Source organism: Pecten maximus, chromosome 12 (genome assembly GCF_902652985.1).
Source record: "Pecten maximus chromosome 12, xPecMax1.1, whole genome shotgun sequence".
In the NCBI taxonomy this organism is placed as follows: domain Eukaryota; kingdom Metazoa; phylum Mollusca; class Bivalvia; order Pectinida; family Pectinidae; genus Pecten; species Pecten maximus.
Genome location: NC_047026.1, coordinates 23,113,868 through 23,139,182, shown reverse-complemented (window position 1 = coordinate 23,139,182; position 25,315 = coordinate 23,113,868). Strand labels below are relative to the sequence as shown.

The 25,315-nt window shown below is 38.1% G+C and overlaps 1 protein-coding gene across 1 annotated transcript in view; it reads left to right on the top strand.

The window, feature by feature from the left end:
- The first annotated feature begins 5,116 nt into the window (after positions 1–5,116).
- Positions 5,117–25,315, top strand: part of LOC117339445 (putative aminopeptidase W07G4.4) — a 29,275-nt gene continuing 9,076 nt past the window's right edge. Inside the window, exons 1-8 of the mRNA XM_033901025.1 lie at positions 5,117–5,234; positions 12,493–12,634; positions 14,608–14,673; positions 14,953–15,035; positions 17,932–18,040; positions 18,336–18,460; positions 20,745–20,844; positions 21,437–21,512. Of these exons, the coding sequence (XP_033756916.1) occupies positions 5,221–5,234; positions 12,493–12,634; positions 14,608–14,673; positions 14,953–15,035; positions 17,932–18,040; positions 18,336–18,460; positions 20,745–20,844; positions 21,437–21,512 (715 nt within the window). The 5' untranslated portion in view covers positions 5,117–5,220. The remainder of the gene's footprint in view (positions 5,235–12,492; positions 12,635–14,607; positions 14,674–14,952; positions 15,036–17,931; positions 18,041–18,335; positions 18,461–20,744; positions 20,845–21,436; positions 21,513–25,315) is intronic.

The window sequence follows — 25,315 nt, the reverse complement described above, 5'->3', positions numbered from 1 at the left end:
TTATAAATTATATAAGATACTTTACTTTAGTACCGAAAATCATTAGTTTGCAAAATATATTAAAACTTGTCTCTGACATTTAAAAATCGTTACATAGTGTACTAGATTGTTGAAATATACGTATATCGTTGTAAGTAGGACATTCACATAGGAAATGTATTTCGGACATAATTAATCGTTGGTCCTCAGGGTAAGTTTATGTAACGACCAATCTCTATCACTATAGAGGTAGACAACCGGGTCGTAACTTAGATATTTTATGGGATATGACGTAATATTCAGAAATATAGTCCTTCTTGGAACAGCTGTAGGTCCGTATAATGTGTGCAGCATGTGTTTTAATTAGCAATTACAATCATTATGAATTAATCATCATTTGCTCTGGAATCAGACCACGAAATAGGATTGATTTTACGGATTGACAGACCTATAGCATACCATATAATGATGATCAAGATGACGCAAGCCTTTCCAATACGGCACTATAACACAGGGAACTTGTTTAACATATTTAATTAAATGTATAATCCAAATTATTATGATTTAATCTATTCGCTCTAATGTACTGCTACGGTCAGATGAGAGTGAAATTTAGACCCAGATATTATTATAAGGTAGTTATATATCGAACAAACGTTCACTCAATTCCCAAATATTCATTAGTCATAAGGGTATTTCTTGGAAGTGCTATAATTAGCCTAATACCAGGAATTTAATACATGTTTATGCAGATATTTGCATTTCAGAGACCTTGATATGTTCCTGGGCCAAGTTATTCAAAAGGTGATTAGCTTTTAAAATCACTTGATTAAGTGAAAATCACATTTTCCCCTTTACTTCCAAACCCCAGTGTGTGTATACTTTGAAATGGGCAGGTAGGAAGATACTGATGAGTGTTATAGCTTCATAAAATGTTGTCAGGTTAGTGTCACCAGGAATTATTTCATCACGATTTGAAAATTGTTGTTAAATTGTGATTAGCCTAATCACCTGCTGAACAAGTGGGCCCTGGTGTGGCCTACCGAACAACTGGTCCCAGGTGTGGCCTACCGAACAACTGGACCCTGGTGTGGCCTACCGAACAACTGGACCCTGGTGTGGCCTACCGAACAACTGGGCCCTGGTGTGGCGTACCGAACAACTGGGTCCTGATGTGGTCTACCGAACAACTGGGTCCTGATGTGGCCTAACGAACAACTGGACCCTGGTGTGGTCAATAAGTATTCATTTACATGGTGTAAATACTAGTAATGGTAATATACATCACACTTCACTTAGTTTGACCAGTGTTCAATACTTTTATGCATATATCTGCATTTCAAAAACTTCTAATATATACTTCTGGTGTACTCAATTAGCAACTGATTAATAAGGCTGCATTATATATACATGTATACTTTAGTTATGTTGTCATGAAAGAAATATAGTCTAGTACATATTTCATACGACCAGCGTTCAATACTTAAATTAGTATAAAAAAAATTTCATATATGTATTACTAAATAAATTATTTTTGAACAATTCTTGTAGAAGACAATTTTAGAATGTCCCTTTGCTTAATTTAGTAGACAGTCTTAGTGACTTATTCACGAAGCAGACAATATTTATTAAGCACACCAGAAGCATGTATCAACATAACATTATCATTGTGATTAGGGTGGTGGCTTTTGATAGAAATTTTATCAGACAACTCGGTATATTCTATATTTAGATCTCTGTATGTGCAAACATGATTTTCAGGTGGCTAGGCTAATTATAATATTACCAAGAAATTCTCATGACTAACAAGTGACGTATATGTGGGAAAGGTGGAATATTGCATCATCATTTTTAGATTTCATCAGCTACATGTTCCCCATGGTCCCTAGTTCTTTCCTTTTAATTTTGAGTCTGATCAGGAAAACAAAATGACTTTCAGTCTGAACCAAACAATAAGATGGCTATTGCGCAGACATCTATGACTTTACTGTTTGTAACGATTTCTTGAGAAGTATTGGAAGCATTTTTCACAAACTTCACATGTGGGTTCCCCTTGGTGCATTAATATATTTAGTTGTGCGATTTGGTTTTGAGTCCTATCCAAAAAATTGAATGACTGACAGACAGACGGCCATCTTGGATTTTGATATTGAAAGTTTGTTGTCGAGTTGTGTCCATTCAATTTTAAAATTGATCAGGAAAACAAAATGGTGGAGTAGCAGCCATCTTGAATTTTTACAGTTGAAGTTTGTTTTCCCTATTTCAGCAGAAGTGCTTGAAGGATATTTCTGAAATCAAAGTCACAGTTTCTATGACATATGTGTAAAAATGACGTTCAGTTTTTAGGTAAAAGACTTTAAAGGTTTAAGAGGTTTAACGAAAGAATAAAGAAACCCTTACAATAATTCATTTTCACTGATGTTATCGTATTTAACGAGATATTGACGATAGTTCACAGCCGAATAAAAATAAATAAAGGATCCGCTCTTCTGAGGTTTCAGTCACGTTGAAGTCTCATTTCGATCTTGCATAAAAAGGTTTTGTAATGTATAACAAAAAATTGCAATTCTATAGCAACATTGTATCTAAAACAATTATTGTGTTGGCAATTTTGAATGTTCCTAATCCATTTTTGCTGTAAAACTTTTTTCTTGCATTTTCGATGTCAATTTCACATTTTTGGACTCTGTTTTCACTAAAACAATCATTGTATTGGCAATTTGGAATGTGTCTAATCCATTTTTGTTGTAAAACTTTACATTGATCATTACAATGAAAATAATAATCAACAGTGGGAAATTACAGAGGTTTTGTATTTCATTTTCACATTTTAGTGTAGCTGGAGCACTTAAGAATATTTTCATGAAAAACTGAAAAGTAAGCACACTGGCACCACATGTTTGTATCAGTTTGAGAAAGAAAAACCTTTTCCCATTTGATCTGCAAAATATCTTTAAAAGTTTTTCAGCAGAATTTTTTATAGTAAGAGTAAAACTTGAAGGTCATCAATTGAATACTCTTCTAACATTGTTCTCCGAAGATTCAAAAGCAAAGGGAAAAGAAAATAAATCAATGATTGTTAAATCTATTCCTGGTTTTTTTTAAACATTCGACATTTCTTGATATAATTATGTTTGTGTCTAAGGGCAGATGTTCATTTCCACAGAGCAGTAACTCTACTAGTACTAGTATTCTATCCGATCTCTGGCCTATCTTCTCGAGTCGCTCCTCCACGTCTCCTAACTTCTATTCTCTGCTCTAAAACTACAAATACTCCACTCCAGACCTCCTCTTTACCATCTGACTTCCAGACTCCTGACCGACCGTTCTCTCCAAACACCCTAAACGAAATATGCCCCTTTGGCAGAATCCTGTCGCACTACAATTATGCTGCTGATAAGGATAATTTTTGACTGACCTTCATACATAAGACTTTCTAAAATGAACTCGGATGTCAGCTCATCCGGCCTCCCTCACAAGTTATGCCCCACAAGAATTCATACGGTCATTCTAATCTACAGCTTCCAACCAAAACAGTACATAAATAAAACTTCAACTATGATGCCGCCGAGCCAATGCTTATGAAATGTATTTACACAATGAGCAGTTAAATTAGAACTAATTGCAGTGTATCGTAGAGTATCGTAGAGGAGTGGAAATTACAAGTCTAATTTTAATTAGATTGAGGACCAACTTCGCTAGCCAAGGGTGTTCAATACGAAAGCCGGAGTACCCGGAGAAAAACCACCGGCCTACGGTCAGTACCTAGCAACTGCCCCACATAGGTTTCGAACATAGGTGGAGGGTTAGTGATAAAGTGTCGGGACACCTTAACCACTCGGCCACCGCGGCCCCAAAAGAAGTTTTGTTTAGGGGTACCACCTATACATTTTATTTGCTAAATTACATAGAAGTAGGCAAATAGGGTGGAAATCCAACAGCCAGGGATAGAAGATATCTATTTTGGAGTACATACTCGGGCCGGGTAAATATTTTAATGGAATAGTGCTAATTTTCTTGTACTTTAACATACCAGAGACCTATATACTAACATAGGTCTCTGACAATACCAAGTCAAAATGTTAACTCAAACTCAAAGGTCACTGTCACTGAAACAAGGTGTTCATCACCACGGGGGGTAGGCGCGGACCTATGTCACACAAAAAATTATTGTCAGATTAAAAAAAAAGAAGCCTTTCCCGAGTATGGCCCGTCCCACGACTCCTCTACATATCCTTATTTTTTTTTTTTGTGTGACGTAGGTCCGCGCCTATACCCCCTGTGTTCATCACCATATGGCAAGCCGTTTTGATATTTAATATAATAGCATATTCTCATTTCACGATCAGCCTCATAAAATAGTTAAGAAATGATTGTTAAAATCAGAGACCTATATACTAAATATTAATATAGGTCTCTGTTAAAATGAAGCTTGTGTTAATTATTATCAGAGATTGGTATATACGTCTCTGTTATTATCAAGGTCGGTGTTGATTAGAAAATTCTATTGACGACAGAGGACGAGTGTTGCATGTAACACAAAACTGCAAGCTTGTTTTCAAAGATTTAAATCAGCAGAAATACGTATAGGTTTAAAGTCACGGGCGGGGCGAACTCAATGAAAAAGTTTTTATTATTATTCTGAATATTTCGGTTAGATAGCAGTTGATCTGATTAATGATTAATAACGCGACCACCGCGTTGAAGAAAAAATAACTTTTGTTAAAGTAATTAAAAATCGAGGTATTTAGTAGCCTAATATTTTAATGGCATTTTCAAATGTTTTATTTTCTTCAAAAATCACACGGTGGTCAAGCATGTATATTAATCAGTTCAAATGTTAAAAACGAAACATCAAAAAATGAGAGAGAGAGAGAACAAACAAAACAACAACAACATATCTGGTTGAGTTTGCACTTTATTTCTTTAAAAGTAATTATCTTATAAAGAGGTCTGTAAATTAAATGTTCTGATGCAAGTACGCATGCAGTGTCTTTAATTAGGCCTAAATGCAATTGCAAGAAGTACCGATCGAGTATAGCCTACATCTGATCCCTTATCGGTTGACCTATGACATTTATGACATCACGAGATATCAACCATTGGGTATAATCTGACCTTGGTGAGTCCGTTCTATACATAGAATTGTCACGTGGATTTTCTTCTTTCGATTCTGAAACACAGCACATAGGCCAGGGACGTATAATAAGATCCCTGCACTATAGGCCAAACAGCACCAGCATGGACAACACCGGGTAAGTGTGCATGTTTGTGATGGGTCCCAGGGACTCTCCTGGTGTTAATTTGGATATACAAATTTAGCTATTTAGGTATGTGTGTGTTAAATGTAATACGAGGCAAGTCAGTGGAACTGAAAAGATATCTACAGGTCACTAAAATGTCTACTCGTCCGAATTCACTAGGCCTAGTGGCGATGTTGCGATCTATCGATCGATAGATAATATAACTCGCGCACGTAAGGGGCCTGTGTGCAGCATGTACGTCAGATTTTCAGGTATTGTGTATATTTCCTATATGTTCATGATATAATATTACAGCGCCTTATGGTGTTACCATAATAAGCAAAGGTAATGACAGTTCAATTGTATCCCCATATATCAGAGACGTACCGTATATATGTATATGTGTCTCTGCATAGCATAAACTATTCAACATATCAAATATATACATTGTAGATCTAATAACGGAATGCTAAATCAATATATAATTATTAGATTTATGCCAACTATAAAGTTGATATCAATAAAGACTGGTGTTGATCAGTGATCTTAAGCTTTTGTATGAAAATTTGAGAAATTCATCGTAAAGTTGACTAGCCGACGAACGTTTGCCGGGTCATCTTTGTCAAGACACTCATGGAATAAGTCTACACGGGTTAGCCACATACATACCTATGTCTGGTTAACTTACACACCTCCTTGGGGTGTAATGAAAAGCTAAAGAATTGAGAGAGCTTATCTAAAAAAAAAATTGTTTATGAAACTGTTATAATAATATCATTTTGATAGTGTTGATATGTCATGCCAATATTATTTTTTATTTTTAAACAATGTGAAAAAGCTCTAATTAGACAATTTATGGTTTTACATGAATATGAAAAGCCGTTTTTATCATGAAAATTATCAATACATCACTCTTTGATCATTTGAAGAAAAAAACCCCAAAAAAACAAAAGCCTTATATAAACTACATGTAGATTCTGGTTATTTTATCTAGTTCAAACAATTTTATATTGAAATGCCCTGTATCTATTTTTAATGTTTCTGTAAGTATACCACATCAAAATATTCGTGGAGGGTTCATCATTAATTATAGACCGTTCGGTTATTTCTCAAATCTTACTCTGCACAAGTGTACTGAAGCACCTTAATTGATATTATATAATGTATATAGCAGGAGTTTTAAATAGCAATTAAAATAATTATAGATTGATCATTTGCTCTGAAATTAGATGACAAAATAGGATTGTTTTTAATGGATAGAGCGACACCAAAGAAACAAGATTGTTTTTTCCCCGAAGGACAGACCACTGACTGTGCAACGCCATTTATTTATAGCCTACAGCACACAATCTGATGATGTGGACTACAGCACACAATCTGATGATGTGGACTACAGCACACAATCTGATGATGTGGACTACAGCACACAATCTGATGATGTGGCCTACAGCACACAATCTGATGATGTGGACTACAGCACACAATCTGATGATGTGGACTACAGCACACCATCTGATGATGTGGTCTACAGCACACAATCTGATGATGTGGACTACAGCACACCATCTGATGATGTGGTCTACAGCACACCATCTGATGATGTGGACTACAGCACACCATCTGATGATGTGGACTACAACACACCATCTGATGATGTGGACTACAGCACACCATCTGATGATGTGGACTACAGCACACAATCTGATGATGTGGTCTACAGCACACAATCTGATGATGTGGACTACAGCACACAATCTGATGATGTGGTCTACAGCACACAATCTGATGATGTGGTCTACAGCACACAATCTGATGATGTGGACTACAGCACACAATCTGATGATGTGGACTACAGCACACAATCTGATGATGTGGACTACAGCACACAATCTGATGATGTGGTCTACAGCACACAATCTGATGATGTGGACTACAGCACACAATCTGATGATGTGGACTACAGCACACAATCTGATGATGTGGACTACAGCACACAATCTGATGATGTGGTCTACAGCACACAATCTGATGATGTGGTCTACAGCACACCATCTGATGATGTGGACTACAGCACACAATCTGATGATGTGGACTACAGCACACCATCTGATGATGTGGTCTACAGCACACAATCTGATGATGTGGTCTACAGCACACCATCTGATGATGTGGTCTACAGCACACAATCTGATGATGTGGACTACAGCACACTATCTGATGATGTGGACTACAGCACACAATCTGATGTGGACTACAGCACACAATCTGATGATGTGGACTACAGCACACAATCTGATGATGTGGACTACAGCACACAATCTGATGATGTGGACTACAGCACACAATCTGATGATGTGGACTACAGCACACAATCTGATGATGTGGACTACAGCACACCATCTGATGATGTGGTCTACAGCACACCATCTGATGATGTGGTCTACAGCACACCATCTGATGATGTGGACTACAGCACACCATCTGATGATGTGGTCTACAGCACACAATCTGATGATGTGGACTACAGCACACTATCTGATGATGTGGACTACAGCACACAATCTGATGATGTGGACTACAGCACACAATCTGATGATGTGGACTACAGCACACAATCTGATGATGTGGTCTACAGCACACCATCTGATGATGTGGACTACAGCACACCATCTGATGATGTGGTCTACAGCACACCATCTGATGATGTGGACTACAGCACACAATCTGATGATGTGGACTACAGCACACAATCTGATGATGTGGTCTACAGCACACAATCTGATGATGTGGTCTACAGCACACCATCTGATGATGTGGACTACAGCACACAATCTGATGATGTGGACTACAGCACACCATCTGATGATGTGGTCTACAGCACACAATCTGATGATGTGGTCTACAGCACACCATCTGATGATGTGGTCTACAGCACACAATCTGATGATGTGGACTACAGCACACTATCTGATGATGTGGACTACAGCACACAATCTGATGATGTGGACTACAGCACACAATCTGATGATGTGGACTACAGCACACAATCTGATGATGTGGACTACAGCACACAATCTGATGATGTGGACTACAGCACACCATCTGATGATGTGGTCTACAGCACACCATCTGATGATGTGGTCTACAGCACACCATCTGATGATGTGGACTACAGCACACCATCTGATGATGTGGACTACAGCACACAATCTGATGATGTGGTCTACAGCACACCATCTGATGATGTGGACTACAGCACACCATCTGATTATGTGGACTACAGCACACCATCTGATGATGTGGACATAAAAAGATGATGCAACACGAATGCTCCATTTTTCCAACATACATCACTTCAACACACGGAACATGTTAACCCAAATAGTTGTTAGTCATAAGTCTTTCTTGTTAATATTTCTCAATCTGTTATAGTTAACCCAATTCCAGGAATTTATTAAAACATGTTTATGCATATACAATAATGTATCTGCATTTTAAAGACTTTTAATATATGCTTCTGGTGTACTCAAATAGCAATTTGTGAATAAGACTGCATTAATTAAGTTGTGATGTAAAGAATAGAGTACATACTTCATACAATTAGTGTTCAAAACTTAAAATTATTATAGATATTTTATATAATTAATCATTTTGAACAACTCGTATAGAAGAAAATTTTGGAATGTTTCGTTTTAATTTATTAGACAGCCCTGATGATTTATTTATGAAGCAGACAATAGTTATTAAGCACACCAGAAGCATGTATCAACATAACAGTAACATTGTGATAATACAGGTATCTCTGAAGTGTAGCTATCAGACACCTCTGTATATTCTATATTTAGGTCTCTATATGTACAAACATGATTTCCTTGTATAGTCCGATCAGAATGACCGGTCGTGTTGAACTTTGATTAGCATATTGATTACAGACGAGTCTATAGTCATTTAGGGGAAATATGTGCTATGTATATATACATATACCTGTTAGTTGTTTATAATGTAACAAACCTTATCGTCAGCTGCATAATGTGTATTTATACTGGTCTAGATTTAGCAACAAAACTGTTATCTTGTGAACAATTGATCACATAGTTACTTGAATATGTGTATTAACCATGCAAATGAATGATACAATCGATTCCTGTGTTGTCAATATAAAATTGTAATAAAAACAAATGGTCCAAAACAGATCCTGCTGCTTAGACACAGTAGTGTTCCTAATCAATATGTTTTGATAACACACCTGAGCACAAATGGAACTACGGTACCCACTTTGAATATTCCACGAAAAGGTCAACGTGACAGGTCATTCTGCTTTGACTATAGCTAGGCTAATTATAATATTACCAAGAAATTCTTATGACTAACAAGTGACGTATATGTGAGAAAGGTGGGATATTGCATCATCATTTTTAGATTTCATCAGCTACATGTTCCCCATGGTCCCTAGTTCTTCCCTTTTAATTTTGAGTCTGATCAGGAAAACAAAAAATTATTTGCAGTCTGAACCAAAAATAAGATGGCTATTGTGTGGACATCTATGACTTTATAGTTTGTAACTTTTTCTTGAGAAGTATTTGAAGCATGCATCCCCTTGCTCCCTTAATATAATATAGTTGTGCCATTTGGTTTTGAGTCTTATTTATTCAAAACATAGATCTAGAATAACCGACAGACAGCCATCTTGGATTTTGATATTGAAAGTTTGTTGTCTAGTTGTGCCCATTCAATTTTTAGATTGATCAGGAAAACAAAATGGTGAATAGGCAGCCTTCTTGGATTTTGACAGTTGAAGATTGTTATCCCTAGTTCTTCAGTAGTGCTGGAAGGATATTTCTGAAATCAAAGTAATAGTATCTATGATATACAGGTGTAAAAATGAGGCCCAGTTTTCAGGGAAAAGACTCTCCGGCTTAATGATTAACTAAAGACAAACTTTATAATATTTTATTTTCACTGATGATGTAGTAGTGTAATATTTGTATTTTAAATTATTATGATATGTTTTAGGAAATGTTGTAATTAATGTGTAATGTTATATTTATGTGCTCAATTTGTAATGTATTTTAATAAAGGTACATGTATTATAAACATACCTGTGTTAGCAGCCAGGTAATATACCCTGGGGCTAATGGACAGCGTAAACAGTGTTTACCCTGTAATCTGGACTGAAAAGTGCTTTATACAAAGATGATCAGTGCTGATCATGAAATGATGGATAAAAATTTTCACTTATGATTGTTCAGAAACAAATAATTATCTGCTAAAATCTTCAACTCACAAATACATATGATGCAATGTTTGCTCATTTCTAAATAAAAGATAGGAAGGTGTTCCGGATATTGTGATTTCTCCTATACTTACATGTACATATATGCACTACACATAAAATAACCCTATACTAAAGTTAATGTCAAATATATTTAGACAAAAAATAGGATGGGATTATAATGGTAAAGAGGGAGCTTTGTCAACATTGAAATTGTATATACAATGGTAGTTTGGTCCTCTATTTGCATGCTGCGGCCGCAGCCTTTTGGTTTTTAGCTCACCTGTTCAAAGTGCAAGTGACGAGCTTATGCTGTGGTATCTATGGCGTCAATCTGGTGTCAACCTTTTATTTAAACAACTTCTTCACAACAACCAAGAGGCTTAGAGACCTGATATCAGGCCAGTAGCATGCTGGGATGAAGGGCTATCAAGTTCATTCAAGGTCACAGTTGTTCTAAAATATTAGAACAACTTCTTCTCAATAACAAAGAGTCCCTGATATGGGGCCTGTAGCATGCTTGGGTGATAAGGGCTATCAAGTTTGCTAAACTGAATGACCTGTGTCCAACTTTAAAAGTTACAGGTGTCCAATGTGTTTGAATTCTTAAGCAATTTCTCAATAACCAGGAGGACCTGTACCTTATATTGGGCCTAGCTCAATGACCTTGACTTACATCCAAGGTCACAGAGGTCTAATTTGTTTAGAACCATTGAACAAAATCTTCTGGAAACTCAAAAGGCTTCTTAGAGTGATGATATTTGACCAGTGATTTGCTGGGATGAACAATGTAGGTTGTTGATGTTCAATGGATGACCTTAATATATTTTCAAACTCACAGTTAGTCAAAGACGTTTAAAATATTTAAACAACTTCTTCTTTATAATCAGAAGAGCTAGGTGTGCTCCGTAGTCTGTACATGAATGTGTATTTTGTATACATTTAATATATGTAATTATATCACCAATGTATTTTATCCTATATAAAGTAAATCTGGAAATGAAACCCACAACATCAGGATTACAATAAAGTTGGCAAATATTTTTGATCTTTAGATCATTAGTTGTTCTTTCATGTTAATTGTCACATTTTGATCAGTACATACATGCAGTTTACAAGTTTTAGTGAGGAAGATGATAACTGGGTACATTCCACTCCCGGGGTATTAATATTCTTATTCTTCATCATAATACTGAACTATTGACGCTAGTTACTTGATCATATATACTGAACTATTGACACTAGGCACTTGATCATATACTGAACTATTGACGCTAGGCACTTGATGATATACTGAACTATTGACGCTAGTCACTTGATTATATACGGAACTATTGACGCTAGTCACTTGATTATATACGGAACTATTGACGCTAGTCACTTGATTATATACGGAACTATTGACGCTAGTCACTTGATTATATACGGAACTATTGACGCTAGTCACTTGATTATATACTGAACTATTGACGCTAGTCACTTGATTATATACGGAACTATTGACGCTAGTCACTTGATTATATACGGAACTATTGACGCTAGTCACTTGATTATATACGGAACTATTGACGCTAGTCACTTGATTATATACGGAACTATTGACGCTAGTCACTTGATTATATACGGAACTATTGACACTAGGCACTTGATCATATATACTGAACTATTGACGCTAGTTACTTTATCATATACTGAACTATTGACGCTAGTCACTTGATTATATACGGAACTATTGACGCTAGTCACTTGATTATATACGGAACTATTGACGCTAGTCACTTTATCATATATACTGAACTATTGACGCTAGTCACTTTATCATATATACTGAACTATTGACACTAGTCACTTTATCATATACTGAACTATTGACGCTAGTCACTTGATTATATACGGAACTATTGACGCTAGTCACTTTATCATATATACTTAACTATTGACACTAGGCACTTGATCATATACTGAACTATTGACGCTAGGCACTTGTGATATTTGCAGACTTCCAGAACTGATTCCCTGCCTTGATGTCAAGGATACACAGTTTGATGGTGTTGTTGTGGTAACAGATAGTGTGACTAAATTATCAGGCGTTAATGACAATCTGGAATGTTTGAAGGCTCCACTGGAGAAATATAACCAGGTTAGTACTTACAGCCTCATTAATTCTATCTCCAATAGAGAGTTATAACCAGGTTAGTACTATAACCTCATTAATCCCATCTCCACTAGAGAGTTATAACCAGGTTAGTATGATAACCTCACCAATTCCATCTCCACTAGAGAGTTATAACCAGGTTAGTACTAAAACTTCACCAATCCCATCTCCGATAGAGAGTTATAACCAGGTTAGTACTATAACCTCATCAATCCCGTCTCCACTAGAGAGTTATAACCAGGTTAGTACGTTAGTACTAGTAAACTTCACAAATCCCATCTCCACTAGAGAATTATAATCGGGTTAGTATGATAACCTATCCAATCCTGTCTCCACTAGAGAGTTATAACCAGGTTAGTACTATAACCTCATAAATCCCATCTCCACTAGAGAGTTATAACCAGGTTAGTACTATAACCTCACCAATTCTATCTCCACTAGAGAGTTATAATCAGGTTAGTAGTATAACCTCACCAATCCCTTCTCCACTAGAGAGTTATAATCAGGTTAGTATGATAACCTCACCAATTCTATCTCCACTAGAGAGTTATAACCAGGTTAGTACTATAACCTCACCAATCCCATCTCCACTAGAGATTGAGTTATAATCAGGCTAGTATGATAACCTCATCAATTCCATCTCCACTAGAGAGTTATAACCAGGTTAGTACTACAACCTCACCAAACCCATCTCCACTAGAGAGTTATAACCAAGTTAGTACTACAACCTCACCAATCCCATCTCCACTAGAGAGTTATAACCAGGTTAGTACTATAACCTCATTAATCCCATCTCCACTAGAGACTAGAGAGTTATAACCAGGTTAGTACTACAACCTCACCAATCCCATCTCCACTAGAGATTGAGTTATAATCAGGCTAGTATGATAACCTCATCAATTCCATCTCCACTAGAGAGTTATAACCATGCAGGTATTAGTACTACAACCTCACCAATCCCATCTCCACTAGAGATTGAGTTATAATCAGGCTAGTATGATAACCTCATCAATTCCATCTCCACTAGAGAGTTATAACCATGCAGGTATTAGTACTATAACCTCACCAATCCCATCTCCACTAGAGAGTTATAACCAGGTTAGTACTATAACTTCACCAATTCCTTCTCCACTAGAGAGTTATAACCAGGTTAGTACTATAACCTCACCAATTCCATCTCCACTAGAGAGTTATAACCAGGTTAGTACTAAAACCTCACCAATTCCATCTCCTCTAGAGATCGAGTTATAATCAGGTTAGTATGATAACCTCATCAATTCCATCTCCACTAGAGAGTTATAACCAGGTTAGTACTACAACCTTACCAATTCCATCTCCAATAGAGAGTTATAACCAGGTTACTACTACAACCTCATCAATCCCGTCTCCACTAGAGAGTTATAACCAGGTTAGTACGTTAGTACTAGTAAACTTCAGAAATCCCATCTCCACTAGAGAATTATAATCAGGTTAGTATGATAACCTCACCAATCCCGTCTCCACTAGAGAATTATAATCAGGTTAGTATGATAACCTCACCAATCCCGTCTCCACTAGAGAGTTATAACCAGGTTAGTACTATAACCTCACCAATTCCATCTCCAATAGAGAGTTATAACCAGGTTAGTACCACAACCTCACCAATCCCAACTCCACTAGAGAGTTATAACCAGGTTAGTATGATAACCTCACCAATTCCATCTCCACTAGAGAGTTATAACCAGGTTAGTATGAAGACCTGATCTATTCAATATTCTTGTAATGCATATCAAACTTTGGTTTGCACTGATCAGATCCAAGATAGCACAGATCATAAAAGCTACCTGATCCTAATTCTCAAATTAATTATTTATATGTACTGCATATTTCATTGCTCTGCATATTAAGTTTATCTTCAATTTTCAGAGTTACTGGTCATTGATAAAGAAAATACTTGTATATGATGTTTGATGTTGTAGGTGGATTTGGCCTTTGGTAAGGACGTGACACTGATTGATACAGATGTTATTCCATCCAGACGGCTGGTAAGTTATAAATTGAGGTAAAATATACAAGATTACTGTATTACATTTACTAGTCTTGCGATATGAAACTTTCCTCAAACAATGTCTAGTCTATTATAATCTACATTAAAATTTTCATAAAATCATCTCCGCATTGATATTGTGAATATAGAGTGCTTTGAACAGTCAGCTGGATAAGGTATGGAGCCATTGTACTGGCCATGATTCTGCTAACTCACCATGGTTAGGACTGTTTTCACAGTAAGGGGAATAACTTTGACAAGTTTATTGTTTGTTTAGATATTTTCTCCCACTGGACCTCTGAACCGAGACTATGATGATGTGCGACGATTTGCTGATGCAGGAAAGAAAGGCATTCAAAGGTTACTACAGTGTACCATACCATTTTACTGCAGTATTGAAGTTTTGATAAATTCTTTCAGTTAGTCATCCTATCAGATAGGAAACAAGAGGCCCAGGGGCCTTAACGGTCATCTGACTCTAAATTAAAACCTTTATATTATTGTAGTATGTATTCTCTCTAGCAAGTATATAGCGGCACTGTTGGCCATGGTGGCCATCTTGGATTTCTGACCGACCCAATAAATAACAACACTTGGTCTGGACCATCTAAGGATAATATCTGGTAAGTTAGAGCTGAATCCCACAGGTGGAATTTGAGAAGAAGGTTGAAATAGGTGTTGTTCAGGAAAACTATGATTGCGCAATCATGTTACAAAATGGCCGCCATTGCTGCCATGTCAAAGTTTTTACGAGGCCAAAAAAATAACAACACTATGTTGGCTCGCCTTCCTCGACATCCTCAGCCATTTCCAGCTCAATGGCACCAATGGAACTTGAGAAGAAGTTTAAAATGTGTTTTTCAAGATGGCGGACATGGCGGCCATCTTGGATTTCAGACCAATCCAAAAAATAACACACTTGGTCGGACTCATCTCAGGAACATTTCAGGCAAGTTTCAGCCAAACAGTACTGGTGGAACTTGAGAAGAAGTTTAAAATGTGTTTTTCAAGATGGTGGTTATGGCGGCCATCTTGGATTTCGGACCAGCCCGAAAAATAACAACACTTGGTGGGGATCATGTCAGGATAATTTCAGGCAAGTTTCAGCCCAACAGCACTGGTGGAACTTGAGAAGAAGTTTAAAATGTGTTTTTCAAGATGGCGGCTATGGCGGCCATCTTGGATTTCGGATCGGCCCGAAAAATAGCAACATTTGGTGGGGATCATCTCAGGATCATTTCTGGCAAGTTTCAGCCAAACAGCACTGCTGGAACTTGAGAAGAAGTTTAAAATGTGTTTTTCAAGATGGCGGCCATGGCGGCCATCTTGGATTCCAGACCGACCCGAAAAATAACAACACTTGGTCGGAATCATATCAGGATCATTTCAGGCAAGTTTCAGCTCAATAACACTGGTGGAACTTGAGAAGTTTAAAATGTGTTTTTCAAGATGGCGGCTATGGCGGCCATCTTGGATTTCGGATCGACCTGAAAAATAACAACACTTGGTCGGGATCATATCAGGATCATTTCAGGCAAGTTTCAGCTCAATAGCACTGGTGGAACTTGAGAAGAAGTTTAAAATGTGTTTTTCAAGATGGCGGTTATGGCGACCATCTTGGAATTTCAGACCGACCCGAAAAATAACAACACTTGGTCGGGATCATCTCAGGATCATTTCTGGCAAGTTTCAGCCCAACAGCACTGGTGGAACTTGAGAAGAAGTTTAAAATGTGTTTTTCAAGATGGCGGCTATGGCGGCCATCTTGGATTTCGGACCGACCCGAAAAGTAACAACACTTGGTCGGGATCATATCAGGATCATTTCAGGCAAGTTTCAGCTCAATAGCACTGGTGGACCTTGAGAAGAAGTTTAAAATGTGTTTTTTCAAGATGGCGGCTATGGCGGCCACCTTGGATTTCGGACCGACCCGAAAAATAACAACACTTGGTCAGGATCATCTCAGGATCATTTCTGGCTAGTTTCAGCCCAACAGCACTGGTGGAACTTGAGAAGAAGTTTAAAATGTGTTTTCAAAATGGCGGCTATGGCGTCCATCTTGGATTTCGGACCGACCCGAAAAATAACAACACTTGGTCAGGACCATCTCAGGATCATTTCTGGCAAGTTTCAGCTTAATCCCACTGGTGGAACTTGAGAAGAAGATTGAAATGTGAAAAGTTTACGGACGGCGGACGGCGCACGGCGGACGACGACGGACGAAGCATGATGGCTATAGGTCATCCTGACCCTTCGGGTCAGATGACCTAATAAACACATTCAATAAAATTCATTTTTTGTTGATCTTAAAGAAAAAATCAATATAGAATATCTGTAATTATAGAAGGCCTCAAGGAAATTTATTTTCGAAAGCTTTGAATTAAGCACTCATAGATTAAGAAAAAGGGATTTTCAAGAAAGCTTTCTTTCAGAATCTGAATGCAAATAATTCATCGCAAAAAAACCATATTGTCTCTTGTCCAACAAAATGTTATATTTGTGAAGAGCTAACTAGTTGATTTTAATAAAACTGATATTATCATGGTCCAACCGAAATCTCCCCTTGGGGTTTAGTCAGCTCAGTACAGGGATTGAGTTTTCAAAGGGATACATAACTGTGACAGCCCTTCCATTTAAGCAAGAATCTCTCTCATGGATAGTCAAAGTTCTTAGTTTTTCCTTTCATCAGATGATGGATTTTCTTGATTTTCAGAGTCAGGGGTCAAAGGTCAAGTCACTTTGGTCATAATTAATAGCATTAGTGTTCCATATGGTCTAGAGTAGAACTAGGCTTTTTTAGAACTAGGCTATTGCAGATAATTAAACACATTTGAGAGCACAAAGGGCCTAGCATTGAAATAGAACCATGATCAGACTATAATGTATTCTGCAACAACAAGTCTTCATTTTGTGTATTCCTTGTAAAAAATTTAGAGAGTATGTGATTGTTTTTCCATAGTAAACATGTTAGCTTTTTTCAATTCCTAGAAGATGATTACCAAAATACATTTTCAGAAGGAAGAATCTTCGTGTATTTAAGTTAAAATATAATTCTATACCTCAAGGTCACCTTCAAGAGTGCAGTTCTAATGGGTATATCACATACTATTGTATAATGTAGTATAGAATTATTCAGAAGAAAGAAGAATCTTGTAGGCATTCAAGTTAAAATATAAATCTATACCTCAAGTTTCTCAGTATCGAAATAATCTACAATTATAAAATCTTATTTCACGCTGTACAAATGGTATTTCAGGGCGATGCAGGCAGGATGTAAATGTCCCCTACTGGTCCGACCCATAGACAGCAGTTTTCCCAAGGCCGGAAGTGTTACAACACTAGCTGCTCTACAGGCCGTCTATGTGGTAAAGTATACCTACTACAAACTAGTATAGGGCCTCTCGAGTCGAGTCGTATTTGGTCAGTTGGCGCCTTTCACATAGTCAACCAGGGTTAAATTGCCCAGACTCTGGCTTCCTCCAACAGTAAAACCCCTTGCACACTTCCATCTGTGCCATCAAGAGTTATAAGCATGATTAAGTTGATATCACTTGTTTTTTAATTGTAGTAAAATAAATAAACTGGTGATTTAATCTTTTATTATATAATCTATCCAAATAAGAGATGCTGTGTTGATGGATAGGAGTATTTTTGTTTTAGCCCCTTGAGATACGGGAGGATCTCCCAGCCAAGAGTTCAAAGATCTCGAAACTTGGTGTTTGGTGCAATGATCTGAAGCGGGTAGCCCAGGGCATTGACCTTGCCAATGGTTTGGAAAAAGGAAGGTACGATAACGTCTCATTAGCAATAAGGATTCTGTCAACTGATTAAATCATGACCATTCAGATCGTTAAATATGAAAATTGAAGCAGGCCTAAGTTTACAGGGTTGCCACCCTAAAGAGATGCCAAAGTGGGAGATCTCCCACCACGGGATAGTTCAAAGTAGGGGGTTTAGGGTGACAACATTTTAACAACATGAAGTTGTTTTTGTGCAGTCATTTCCATCATAAATAAACCAAAATTGTTTTATTAGTCAAACAGGATAAAGCATTAGATATTTTAAATGCACATTTAGACGACATGGTAAGTGATATTAATTAAGAAAAAAGTGATTTTGTCTCCCATTTTTAGTGATCAGTAAATTATTATCTTAGAATAAAAGTAGAAATTAAAAAAATTAAGAAATGCTGGGCTAAACCGAAGGGCCGATTTCAGTGAAACTTCACACAAATATAGAGGACCATGTGTAGATGTGCATGCCACTTTCTTTTCCTCAAAATTATGGTTGCTATGGCAACTGGTAACTCTAAACAGGTTTTCCGATAAGAACCATAACTTTAGGTTTGTTTGGACAGCTCCTCCTAAACCAAATAAGGGCCGATTTCAATGAAACTTCACACAAATATAGAGGACCATCAATGATCAAGTGTAGATGTGCATGCCACTTTCTTTTTCTCAAAATTATGGTTGCTATGGCAACTGGTAACTATACACAGGTTATGATAAGAACCATAACTTTTAGTTTGTCTGGACGACAACTCCTCCTAAACCGAAGGGCCGATTTCAATGAAACTTCACACAAATATAGAGGACCAAGTGTAGATGTGCATGCCACTTTCTTTTTCTCAGAATTATGTTTGCTATGGCAACTGGTCACTATAACCAGGTTTTCCGATAAGTACCATAACTTTAAGTTTGTCCGGACAACTCCTCCTAAACCAAGGACCAATTCCAATGAAACTTCACACAAATGTTAATGATCAAGTGTAGATGTGCAGGGGTATTAGTTAGCCATCCTGACAACAGTTCTAGTTTACTTAGTCTATCACTAGTTTGACCAACCTATTGCTAGTTTGACCAACCTATTGCTAGTTTGACCAACCTATTGCTAGTTTGACCAGCCTATCACTACTTTGACCAGTCTATCACTAGTTTGACCAGTCTGTCACTAGTTTGACCAGCCTATCACTAGTTTGACCAGTCTCACTAGTTTGACCAGTCTATTACTAGTTTGACCAGTCTGTCACTAGTTTGACCAGTCTATCACTAGTTTGACCAGTCTCACTAGTTTGACCAGTCTGTCACCAGTGTGACCAGTCTATCACTAGTTTGACCAGTCTATCACTAGTTTGACCAGTCTATTACTAGTTTGACCAGTCTGTCACTAGTTTGACCAGTCTGTCACTAGTTTGACCAGTCTGTCACTAGTTTGACCAGTCTATCACTAGTTTGACCAGTCTATCACCAGTGTGACCAGTCTATCACCAGTGTGACCAGTCATGACAGCTACCTAGTTAAGTATTGTTCCCAATTCACCTAATTTACCCAATACTAACAAGGAAAGAATGTCTGAGATGATTCAATTAGCATGATCAGTTGATTACCTAATGTCATTTCCCAGTAAAATGGCCATTGTTTACAGGTTGTGCCAAGGTATCGCATGCCTCTTCTGTAAATGTTTTCCTTTAATCAGCTTCTCAGTAACCAAGAGGTTAAGGGAAATGATATTAGAAAGTAGCATAACAAGGGCTACCACGTTTAGCCTGTGATTTTTAAAGGTTATGGGGACAAATTAGTTAAATACAAGAATGTACATTTTTTTTAATAATCAAGAGGTCCAGGGTCATGAATCTGATATTTGGTGGTCAGTAGCATGCCTGAGTCACGGGTCATGAACCTGATATTTGGTCTATAGCATTCTAGAGTCAAGGGTCATGAACCTGATATTTTATCAATAGCATGCTGGGGGTCAATGATCACGAACCTGATATTTGTCAATAGCATACTGGGGTCAAAGGATATGAATCTGGCATTTTGTCGATAGAATGCTGGGGTCAAAGGCTGTCAAGTTTGTTAAAGGAATGACCTCAACCTTCTTTCAAAGTCACAGGGTTCTCATACATGTATGTGTTACAGCCTGAATATATGCAACTGAGCTACTGCGGCCCATCATCAAAAGTCATGTAGTATCCTAAATACTTGTAAGGAACTATCAATACACATAATAAAAATTATCTAATAATGGCAGATTGCTTATAAATTAGATGTTTTCTCTCTTGATTGACAGAATCATGACACGTGACATCGGGGGATCAGACCCAGAACGCATGGCCGCCCCACGGGTAGAGGAGTATGTTACATCAATGTTCCGGAACACGGCGGTCAAGGTATGTTACTATTAACTTAACTACAGTGGTCAGCGTAGAATAACTCTTATAGTGGTCATCCCCGGGCCTTGGCACAAAATGACTAAAAGGAATGAAAGGATTTGGTATATTTTGTCCTTGAATCAGTTTTGTAAAAACCGTGGGTCTGAACACAGATTGTGAGTCTGATCCAGAAAACAAAAAGCCACCAGGCAGTCATCTTTGATCTTTACAGTTGAAGTTTGTTATCACTATTTCTTGAGAATTTGACAATTTTTTTTTCAAACTTCATATGTAGGTTCCCTTTGGTACCTGGTGCATGGTGCCAATTGAATTTTTAGTCTGATCCAAAAAATAAAATGTCTGAGAGTTAAAGTTTAGTATTGCTATATCTAATTCACAGAAAGTTCTCCTTAGATCTCTCTTAGATGTCAGGTGAACAGTAGAGAAAAATCTGGCTATCATAGAACCAAATTTAATAATAAGATCACTAATTGGTAGGTGCCAAGATCCCTTTTTGATCAGTTTTAATTAGAAAAATGTATTTTTATGATCATTCTTAATGAAAAACTGATTGTGCAGTATTGTTGACTAATGCTTTATTGATTTACAGGTAACAGTGCATGCTGATGCTGGTCAGTTCCAACAGGAATACCCACTACTGTCTGCAGTTAACAGGGCTGCTAACAGTAAGCACCACAGCTGGTCCTAGTCAACAATCGGAGGAATCTGATTTTTATAGATTCTGAGCTTCACAATCTGGCAATCTGGGATAAGGATTGTTGATATGGTTATATAATTAACAGTTTTTAGGTCATCTGACCCAAAGGGTCAGGATGACCTATAGCCATCGTGCTTCGTCCGTCGTCGTCCGCCGTGCGCCGTGCGCCGTCCGTAAACTTTTTCTTTCAAAACGCTACTTCTCCTTAACGCTTGGGTGGATTACTTCCAAATTTGGTTTGAAGCATCATCTGGGGAGGGCAATCATATTTTATATAAATGAGGCTGGTCTGACCCCTGGGGCCAGAGGGGCGGGGCCCCAAAAAGGGAACTTAGGTGAATATTTGCTATAAAATCCTACTCCTCCTTTACCCTTGGGTGGATTACAACTAAATTTGGTGTGAAACATCATTGGGGGAGGGCAGTCATATTTTATATAAATGAGGTTGGTGTGGCCCCTGGGGCCTGAGGGGCTTGGCCCCAAAAGGGGAACTTTGATGAAATTTTGCTATAAAATCCTACTCCTCCTTAACCCTTTGGTGGAATTCAACCAGATATTGTGTGAAACATCATTTGGGGAGGGCGGTCATATTTTATATAAATGAGGCTGGTGTGACCCCTAGGGCCTGAGGGCGGGGCCCCAAATGGGGAACTTTGATGAAATTTTGCTATAAAATCCTACTCCTCCTTAACCCTTCAGTGGATTTCAACCAGATATGTTGTGAAACATCATTTGGGGAGGGCGGTCAAATTTTATATAAATGAGGCTGGTGTGACCACTAGGGCCTGAGGGGCGGGGCCCCAAATGGGGAACTTTGATGAAATTTTGCTATAAAATCCTACTCCTCCTTAACCCTTTAGTGGATTTCAACCAGATATGTTGTGAAACATCATTTGGGGAGGGCGGTCATATTTTATATAAATGAGGCTAGTGTGACCCCTGGGGCCTGAGGGGTGGGGCCCCAAAAGGGGAACTTTGATGAAATTTTGCTATAAAATCCTACTCGTCCTTAACCCTTTGGTGGATTTCAACCAGATATTGTGTGAAACATCATTGGTGGAGGGTGGTCATATTTTATATAAATGAGGCTGGTGTGGCCCCTGGGGCCAGAGGGGTAGGGCCCCAAAAGGGGAACTTTGATGAAATTTTGCTATAAAATCCTACTCCTCCTAACACCCATAGTGAATTATTACCAAATTTGGTGTGAAACATCATTGGAGGAGGGTGGTCATATTTTATATAAATGAGGCTGGTTTGACCCCTAGGGCCAGAGGGGCGGGGCCCCAAAAGGGGAACTTTGGTGAATTTTTGCTATAAATCCTACTTCTCTCTAACCCTTGGGTGGATTAATACGAAATATGGTGTGAAACATCCTTTGGGAAGGGTGGTCATATTTTATATAAACGAGGCTAGTGTGACCGATGGGGCCTGAGGGGCAGGGCCCCAAAAGGGGAACTTTGGTGAATATTTGCTGTTAAATCCTAATCCTCCCTAACCTTTGTGTGGATTACAACCAAATTTGATGTGAAACATAAGGTGACGGCAATCATATTTTTAATGAGACAGGTTTGACCCCTGGGGAAAAAAAGATGGGGCAAAAGGAGCGCTTAGGTTAAACATTTCTTAAAAATGCAATTCCTCCTTAATGCCTGAATTGATTACAACCATATTTAGTATGAAACATCATTGGGGAAAGGCAATCCTAATTGATATAAATGAGTCTTGTCTGACCCATTGGGACAGAGGGGCATGCCCCAAAAATGGGAACTTGGCTAAAATTTTGCTTTATGATGCTGCTCTTCCTGGACAAGCTAAATGGATAAAAACCAAATTTGATCTAAAACATAACTGGCTGCGATAAATAATTTATGGTAATAATGCTGGATTGGGGTGTGTGTCCCTGCTGTAAGTGTAAGTGTTTGTCAGATGACCGTTAAGGCCCATGGGCCTCTTGTATATAAATGAGGCTGGTGTGGCCCCTGGGGCCAGAAGGGCGGGGCCCTAAAAGGGGAACTTTGATGAAATTTTGCTATAAAATCCTACTCTTCCTTAACCCTTTGGTGGATTTATTCGGCGAGGGCGATCATATTTTATATAAATGACGCTAGTGTGGCCCCTGGGGCCAGAGGGGCGGGGCCCCAAAAGGGGAACTTTGGTGGATATTTGCTATAAAATCCTACTCCTCCTTTACCCTTGGGTGGATTACAACTAAATTTGGTGTGAAACATCATTGGGGGAGGGTGGTCATATTTTATATAAATGAGGCTGGTGTGAGCCCTGGGGCCAGAGGGGCGGGGCCCCAAAAGAGGAACTTTGATGAAATTTTGCTATAAAATCCTACTCCTCCTTAACCCTTAATGGATTTCAACCAGATATGGTGTGAAACATCATTGGGGGAGGGTGGACATATTTTATATAAATGAGGCTGGTGTGGCCCCTGGGGCCAGAAGGGCGGGGCCCTAAAAGGGGAACTTTGATGAAATTTTGCTATAAAATCCTACTCTTCCTTAACCCTTTGGTGGATTTATTCGGCGAGGGCGATCATATTTTATATAAATGACGCTAGTGTGGCCCCTGGGGCCAGAGGGGCGGGGCCCCAAAAGGGGAACTTTGATGAAATTTTGCTTTAAAATACTACTCCTCCTAACCCCCACAGTGAATTATTACCAAATTTGGTGTTTAACATCATTGGAGGAGGACAATCATATTCTATATAAATGAGGCTGGTCTGACCCCTAGGGCCAGGGGGGCGGGGCCCCAAAAGGGGAACTTTCGTGAATTTTTGCTATAAATCCTACTTCTCTCTAACCCTTGGGTGGATTAATACGAAATATGGTGTGAAACATCCTTTGGGAAGGGTGGTCATATTTTATATAAACGAGGCTAGTGTGACCCCTGGGGCCTGAGGGGCAGGGCCCCATAAGGGGAACTTTGGTGAATATTTGCTGTTAAATCTTAATCCTCCCTAACCTTTTGGTGGATTACAACCAAATTTGATGTGAAACATAAGGTGACAGCAATCATATTTTTTAATGAGACAGGTCTGACCCCTGGGGAAAAAAAGATGGGGCAAAAGGAGCACTTAGGTTAAACATTTCTAAAAAATGCAATTTCTCCTTAATGCCTTAATTGATTACAACCATATTTAGTATGAAACATCATTGGGGAAAGGCAATCCTAATTAATATAAATGAGTATTGACTGACCCATTGGGACAGAGGGGCATGCCCCAAAAATGGGAACTTGGCTAAAATTTTGCTTTAAGATGCTGCTCTTCCTGGACAAGCTAAATGGATAAAAACCAAATTTGATCTAAAACATAACTGGCTGCGATAAATAATTTATGGTAATAATGCTGGATTGAGGAGTGTGTCCCTGCTGTAAGTGTAAGTGTTTGTCAGATGACCGTTAAGGCCCATGGGCCTCTTGTTTGTCATGGTAACATGGTCACTATGCACATTTGGTCAAATGGTGTAAGTAATCAAAACCTAAAATTTAAAAAACATTGCTTGTTTCTAGATCTTCATACAACCTAAAACTGAATTCATTCATAATGGTATTTTTTTAAACACTGAATTCAATCATAATGGTAATTTTTTTTCTAAATAAAGGTCATTTTGTTAACACAGTAACCAAATAAAAATTCACCATTTTGGACAAACCTTGTCCAGACTACTCCCTTTAAGATAACCAATTACAAACAGCAAAGGAATTTTAGGGACCAAATGTAGCCGTGTATTCACTATTTGTGGTGGAAATGTAGCTTGTCAT